The 8,284-nt window shown below is 34.3% G+C and overlaps 1 protein-coding gene across 2 annotated transcripts; it reads right to left on the minus strand.

Moving 5' to 3' along the window:
• Positions 1-492: 492 nt before the first annotated feature.
• On the minus strand, positions 493-6,310 carry LOC123209446 (nucleolar complex protein 2 homolog). Of its 2 annotated transcripts, XM_044627512.1 has the most exons (12): positions 6,208-6,310; positions 6,021-6,058; positions 5,695-5,894; positions 5,002-5,073; positions 4,379-4,915; positions 3,460-3,762; positions 2,380-2,709; positions 2,087-2,293; positions 1,812-1,898; positions 1,333-1,427; positions 1,113-1,250; positions 493-1,028 (listed from the first exon to the last, which is right to left on the minus strand). In XM_044627512.1, exons 2-12 carry the CDS (start codon positions 6,037-6,039, stop codon positions 686-688), a joined length of 2,331 nt encoding a protein of 776 aa, XP_044483447.1. In that variant the 5' UTR covers positions 6,040-6,058; positions 6,208-6,310; the 3' UTR covers positions 493-685. The 2 variants fall into 2 exon arrangements, with proteins under 2 accessions (XP_044483447.1, XP_044483446.1); XM_044627511.1 differs by having other exon boundaries at positions 6,021-6,268.
• Between the last annotated feature and the right edge of the window lie 1,974 nt (positions 6,311-8,284).

The raw sequence follows: 8,284 nt of genomic DNA on the forward strand, positions 1-8,284 counted from the left end.
AAAATTATCCAATCACATAATACATTATTTATATACATAAATTGTACATAAAAAATATGTACACATAATTTTATTAAAAAAGAGCAATACTATATATATACATTTTTAATTCACAAATTATATATTATCATATAATTAAATGTTATTTAATATTTAATTTAAAATCATTTAATCATAACTTTAGGCAATTTATATTACCATTAAGTGCTTTAAGCACATGTTTTAGAGACAAAACGCTTCCCTATACACCTTGCCCAGTTGAATAGGCCATGCATATTATCAAAGGCTTTGCAATTGCAACCTACAATTATAGATGTAAGAATTATATTAAATTTATAAAACAATTTAGACAAATACCTTCATGTGAACCGATAAGATTATTATATAATTATCCGGCCATTTTTCTAGAATTTCACTTTATTATTATAAATTAGTAAATGTAAATTTGATTGTGTTCATTATGCTTTTAACTCAACTGGGTTATATGCAAAATTTAAGAAAAAAAAAAAATTCAAACTGTTCTCCCCAACTCAAATGTTCTCGTACAAAATTTTAACGAGCATTTATGAGGTCACCTTCACAAAATTAAATTTGGAGAACCTCAAAGTTAAGAAAATGTTCAACAAAAATTCCTGGGATGCCGAATTACATTTAAAATGAAAAATTAAATACATTGGCCTTATGACTACATTTTACCTGATCTCTTTCTCTTTCTCAACGTCTTTCCGCCAGATCTTACATTTTTCTTTGTCCCATTTGAAGGTTTTTGCCTCCTCTTCTCTGACAAGTTTGCAGATTTCTGCTTCTTGGAATGTCCTCTTAGAAGCACAGGCTTTGAGTTTTCATCTTCACTATCAGACTGGGAGTGTTCACTCATGGAACCGTCTTCATTGCAAGGGGCATCACTTATAGAGCCGTCTTCATCGGAACTCAGAATCAAGTCCTCAACAACATCTTCATCCACTGCTTCTGCCTCTTGCCGCATCTTTTTCTTCTTTTCCTTCTTCTCCTCTTTAGGAGACTTATCTCTACACAGAAAAAAAGATGCACCCATAATGAACTGCAGGAGGCAAGAAACTAGAGAGAGTAGTGGGAAATTCTGATAAACATACTTTGAAGTGCTTCCAGGTAACCAGGATGAACTGAAAACAGCAGCACCCGGTTCATTCCCGGCCTCATCTTCTTCTTCTTCATCACTCTCCGCTATTTTCTTACCACCAAAGATGGAAGACTTCTCACCCACCAGAACACTGTAAATGACAAGAACAAAGTGAGAATTACATACATGGCAATGTGTATATACAAAGGCATCAAACAGGGACAATGGAAAACCTGGATTCCAGCAATGAATCATGTCTTTGTTTTGCTTTCTGTCGTTGAGTTGCAACATATAGTGACAGAGGGCTAGACCCTGACTTTTTCTCATCCTATGACATAATACAATCCATCAGTTTCTCCAAATGGCATAAAGTGAAGCAAAATTGAAGCATTTGTGAGATCAGAGAAGACAGGTTGGAAGTATCACAAAACATTAAGTACACAGCTCCAAGGCCAATATATACATTTTTTACACAGCTGGCCAAGTGCTAATCAATTCTTCTGAGTTCACTCTCTTATGTCACCAACTCATTGACCATGTAACAAAGCATAGATACATGTCCCATAGTCAGCATACTCTAATGAATTATCCAAAGCTGAAAACTATACATAAACTATGTACTGAAAAAGGTCAACACAAAAATTGAAAATGAATCTTGGATGCACATAAAAATCAGTATACAACTAGAAAAAAGAGTAAATAATTTGCAAACCTCAAGAAATGAGAATGCTGCAGGATCATTTGGTTGAAAATTGATTGACATACGCCTTTCATTTGTAAACTTGGAATTAGCTTCAATCTGGAAAATGAAAGAATTAAAATATTAGAGAATGCACAAAAGCTCCATAAATGTAAATGGATTATTTATACATGAAAACTGAACCAGTTAAACAATAAGAATTAAGAGTATTCTTATTTCCTTTTAACATTATTCCCATTGATCCACTTCTACTCAGCAGAGCAAATCTTGATTATTAAGGAACATACCTGACGAACAAGTTCCCTCATTTCTTTCCGGAATCTTTCAACTTTTGTAGTTTTGCAAAAGCTACGCAACCGCACAACTGGAATAAATGACAACTCAAAGAAAGAAACAGAATAGCTCCATTGTGCTAAATGTTCAGCAAGCTCTTCAACAACAGAGAAAACACATGCCTCTTGAAATGCTCGTGTCTTCACAATTGGCTTGCTTACCTGCCATAGAGATCCTCCAGTCATAAAGAAAAAACTTATGGGGCAACAGTAAATTGACATTGGTGAGATATCCATGCTTAAAATACCTTGAGCACAGTACGCAGATCAACAGCTTTACCAACACCTCCAGTGGGGGGCCTATTCAGTTCTTTCATCTCTAGCATATCCAAAAGGAGCAAAGAAACAGGTATAAAAGTACCAGTAGAAGCAGCAATGCGGTTAAGCATTTTAACACATCTCAATCTAAGGGGAAAATAGCGTGCGGTTGGAACTAAATGAGCAACCCCAGAAATTATTTGGGTCAATGGATAAGCAAGGGGCTTGAAATCTGCTTCTGAGCCATAGGCACAGATAGCTCCAGTCCAGACCTCAAGGCAGTTCATGAACTTCCACTCATAAACCTTTCGGAATGCTTCCTACAAGAAAGGGAGAGAAACTACAGTGAAAAAATGGTATTAAGGAAGGTGAAGTAATTGGCCAGCCAGCAGCAAGGTAATGGTGAGATGCACCGTACTATGTCAATCAGTGTAAACTGGTAGGATTGGAGACCCATGAGAAGATCACATTTTCCCAAATTAAATGGGATAAAATAATGTGTAAATCTTTCAACATCAGAGAATAGATGAGAGGTACAAAATAAACCATAGAACAACAAAGAGTTGACAATTTTCAATACAATCTGTTAACTCGACATAATATAACACGACAAAATCAAGTTAGGGTTAAGGTTTTTTTTACATAAAATTTATTTCGAGTCAACTCAACGCGATTCAAAACTAAATCGGATAGTGTTAACGTTGAAACATTTGTAAACTAAAAAAATGTTATATTGTATGTTTTATTAATAGTAGGTTGAGGTAATTTGGTGAAAAAATAAAAAATGCTACAAACACTTAGGAAAGTGAAAACAATAGACAATATTGAGTCAAATTAGGGTGTGTTGGGTCAATTTGAACATTAAAAGGTCGGGTTTAGGGTTAAAATTTTTTGACATAATTCCAATTCAAATCAGAATAGAGTTGCAGGTCTTTGACACAAAACCCGAACACGATCCGATGATACTAATTGGCAGATGTAATACAACATAATTTAGGTTAATCAACAATCTTATGTACAAAGGAAATAGTGAAACTACAATTTCTTAAGAAGGAGACAAAAAAAAGAACCTTTGTTTTAACATTAAATGCATCCCGCAAAATCATTGCCAACTGCCGGATGAAAACAAAGGCGTGCTGATATGCAGTTCGAAGGTCAACTCCAAGAAGTTCTACAACACAGTTGCTAAGAAACTGGATATGCTGTAATTTTACTGCATTTATGAAGTGACAGTTCAGTATATAAGCTTTGTATATCCCCCTGAAACAGTCATCCAAACAATCAGACCCCAGCCGAATGCATATATCTCTTAGAAACAGAAAAGCAACCACAGGGAGTGCACCTCCTCCTGTACCCCAAAAATGAAGTGCAACCTGGAGATAATCAGAAGATAACCATGCATCATTTATAATTAACAGAAAAATATAATAACAAAAGAATGAAAAATTATCTAACCAAAACCTACAACAGTGGGGCAACCTATTACATAGAGTGCATTTCAATAATGCCCCATGTAGGCATCCTCTAAACTTCATGTCACACAATCTAAAAGGCTTCATGTTAGCCCGCACATGATTCAAATCTAAACATAAATATCTGTATTAATAAATTGATTAAAAAAAAGCATTAATGAGATGAGAAACTCAATTACTCAAAAATTAGCAATGTCAAATTATTCCACAACCAATATACATGTAGACCCTCTTAAGAGGGTAATACATCTGATTTTTAATGTCACAAGCAAACACAAACACACACACACACAGAGGCTCCAATACCATATTGATATATTCGACCCAAAACTTAAGTCATTAGATAAATCATGAAGGTCCTGACCATCATAATTGGAAATTTCAAACCTTTAAAGCAAGCATGCACATGCATAATTTTATATTGAAATAGACCAGCATATGAAGACCCTAACTAATCACATAACTGGACAGACAAGAAACTCAATGAAGACATCAACCTTTACAGCTTTGGGCATACCTTAACATATTTCCTTAGAAGGCTTGGAAATGCAACCAAGAATAAGGATGAATATTTGAGACGCCGTAAAGTAAATGATATCATTTCTGCGTCAGTCATTTGATTTAAAACATGTAGAGAATTTCCAAGGTAAGACTTCACTAAATGATTGTGTTTCTTCCATTGTGGTGTGTGCATCAGATCTGTTATGGTCTCTTTCTTTCCACCAGAAGAGGGGAGTTTCAACAACTTTCTAAGAATTCCATCCATTTCGCTCAGGACAAATAACATAATTTTATTAAAGACACTACTGGACATTATACTAAACTTCATGGATGAATCATCTCCAGCATCATCACCATAGTGACAAGCAATCCTAAAAGCTCTCATAAGAGAACGAACAGCACCTAACTGTCCATTTTCTTTTATTGAAACACACCAAGAATCAACCATTGCAGTAGTTATAACTTTTTTTGATGGTTTCTCTTCTTCCTCTTCCACATCATGCTCATCAATTTCCTTGTCTACTTGCATTTCTGTATCTTCCATATCATCATCCTGCATAGCATTGCAACAAATTTGATGCATCCATCAGTTCCACACATACTAAAACTATTACAAACTTGAAAAAAATCAAGACTCACTTCAATGTCCTCATCATCAAAATCTAGAAGCTCCTTATCGTGTTCTTGCAGAAACTTATAGAATTCTGGGTCCTGCAGAAAACATTTATCAAGATCAGTAAAAACTACAGTGGTCCAAATGCAGATCAGAATTTCACGAAGTCAACTAAAAATTCCATACTTCAGTTTTCATAATATAATGTTTTAGCTTTTATGAATAATTGCATTAAATAAAATAGTCATATCCATCATAGTTATCAAATTTGTAAAAACAAAATCACAGTACAACAACAAAACTAGGATGACTCAACCGTACAACCAAAATTTTTTTTTTCCAAGATTTGCAGTAGCTAAAGTGAATTCCAGCAAAAATACAGTTAATGGTGCAACACAACAGTGACTCAATGCAACCAACAACAGAGACAAATTATTCTACACGCCACAATATATTGACCTCATAACAACATTCAGTTCCTTAAACTTTACTCTCACTAGACAAAGCAGCCTACAGAAATCCCCCATCACATGATCTATCCAGAATACAAAACAAACATGACCTTCACAAATGGCTCAAAAAGTACCAGCCAACACATTTAACAATAACCTTTCCCATATACAGAAATTTTCTAAATAATTCTTGATCAGCTCAACCCGTCATTGCTGGTAAAATAATCAATTCAAGATTTTAAAAAAAAGAGAGAAAAAAATTCCAACCTTCTTCTGAAGCCTTTGTAATTGCTCCTTATGTTCCTTTGCCGATTTTTTCCGAGATTTCGATACTGGCACACTTTTCTCCTCCTCCTCATCATCATATTCTGCTTCCAATTCTTCAAATCCTTCTTCTCCATCTTCCTCATCACCATCTTCTTCTTCCACTTCCTCTACTTCTTCTTCCATTTCATCGCCTTCATAGTCTACACTCCGCACAGCGATCACCAAAGAAAAAGTGATTGAATTCAGAATCCGCAAGTACATACAGAAACATCAAGAAACTTACAAATCAATCATAAATTACGAAAATAAAAAATAAATAAAAAGACCTTTGCTTTTGGCGCCCATTTTGATAATAGCTAAACAACTGCACAGACAATCCAATTAAGAATCCAAAAATCGTAATTCGTAACAAGAAAATGTAATAAGATTTCGAAATCAAAGTGAATAGATGGAACGACTAAGAAAATGAAGAACGATAAGAGAGGGGGCACTGAGAGAAACGAAACTAAAAACCTATGGTTTTGATTTTCAGGGTTTTGACCTTGCGGCTAATTCTCTGGCCTCCTTTCACCTTTGGTTTTTCATAAAGCTCTATATTTTGAAGCTTATCATTTGCCCCCTAATATTTTTAGGGGTACTAAAAGGCTCTTGTATTTAGACTAGCAATGCTTGTGCAAGGGTAGAGGTCCATATAAATCAAATCAAACTTGAATATCTTTTGTTTTAAGTTTAATTTGAATAAAAAATAGTTTTATTTGAGTTTGGTTTAAATTCATCAAGCTAACATTAAGGGTGATTCAAGTTCAGTTTGAGTTTAGTTTAACTCGAATTTATGGTTTATATTCATAACTCAGATATATGATTCAGATTCATAGTTTGAATTCATAATTTATTAACAAAACGATATTATTTAACAATTACTTAACATAATTTGAATTGAGCCACGAGCCAAGTTTGTATTGAATTGAGTAATCTATCTAGCTCGTAAGTCAAAGCAATTCAAACTCTTATCAGCTCGAGTTTGACTCAGTTTTAAAACAAAATGAACCTCTTAACTTAAATTCAGTTCATATTTGAACTAAATAATTTCAGCTGAACTAGCTTTTGAGCCCAAATCAACTCAATTCTAATCAAATACTATGTAAAGGAAGGGGAGCTAAAAGATAAAAATTAAATATTTAGAGGCAAGAATTAAGAACTAGCACATTTTATTTTTGTGTCACTCCACACGGTTTACAAATATTTGTTACAAAAATACCTTTAATTCAAACACAACATTTTTCTCTGGGAAATTTTAAAAAATGGTTGAAATAGCCTCTTATTAAGTAAAAATGCCCAAAATCACTATTTCCAAGCAAAAATACCGAAAATCACTATTTCTAAGCAAAAAATACCAAAATTATCCTTCCCCTCATTTATTTAACTTCTCACTCACTATAAGGGTTAAATAAATTTTAGATAAATATGAGAGGGTTTTTAGATATTTTATATTGTAAACAGGTCTGCTGTTACATAACAAATTTCAAAAAACCCATTGTGTTCTAAGAAATCTCCGTTGGCTCCCTAATATTTTAAAAAATCTATTTTACCCCCCTAACCCACGGTCAATATCTGCTGACCGTGGGAGAAATCGTTTGACCGTGGGAAACACTATTCCCACGATCGAACTGCCGATCCTTTGTAGCCATTTTCGACCAAAATTTGGTTGTTTCGGCCTCCGATTTTTACATAAATCAAATCTACACGTTGTATAACACAAAACCCCTCAATCAATTCAACGAAAACAACCAAGAATTAAAACATTTTAAGCATTGTTCAAATCGAAACCCTAAAATTTCAAACCCCAAAATCTCAATCAAATCTCAATAATATGAGTAATAACTTGATTTAAATAAGATTACGGGAGATATACTAACCTTATTTGTCATTTGTCGTTGTCGGAAAGCAAGAAAATCGAAGAAAATCTGATTGGGAAGTTTCGAACCGTGGGATGAACGTGGGAGAATGGAAAACCAACGGTCAAGCAGTAAATTTTAGAAAAACCTGTCGTGGGCTAAGGACTCTCCCCAACACCCCAATATTTTAAAAAAGCTATTTTACCCCCTAACCCACGGTCAATGTCTACTGACCGTGGGAGAATTCGTTTGACCATGGGAAACACTGTTCCCACGGTCAGACTGTCGATCCTTTGGCAGCCATTTTCGGCCAAAATTTGATTGTTTCGACCTCTGAATTCCACATAAATCAAATCTACACGTTGTATAACACAAAACTCCTCAATCAATTCAACGAAAACAACCAAGAATCAAAACATTTTAAGTATTGTTCAAATCGAAACCCTAAAATTTCAAACCTCAAAATTTTAATCAAATCTCAATAATATGAGCAATAACTTGATTCAAACAAGATTATGAGAGATATATTAACCTTCTTTGCCATTTGCGGTTGTCGGAAAGCAAGAAAATCAACGAAAATTTGGTCGATCGTGGGATGACCGTGGGAAAGTAGGAATTTTTGAATTTTCTTTGAATTTGCACAGTGAAATGACCGTGAGAAGTAAGGAAATTTGCTGTGTTTATATATGGGGGCA

This window comes from Mangifera indica, chromosome 2, assembly GCF_011075055.1.
Source record: "Mangifera indica cultivar Alphonso chromosome 2, CATAS_Mindica_2.1, whole genome shotgun sequence".
NCBI lineage: Eukaryota > Viridiplantae > Streptophyta > Magnoliopsida > Sapindales > Anacardiaceae > Mangifera > Mangifera indica.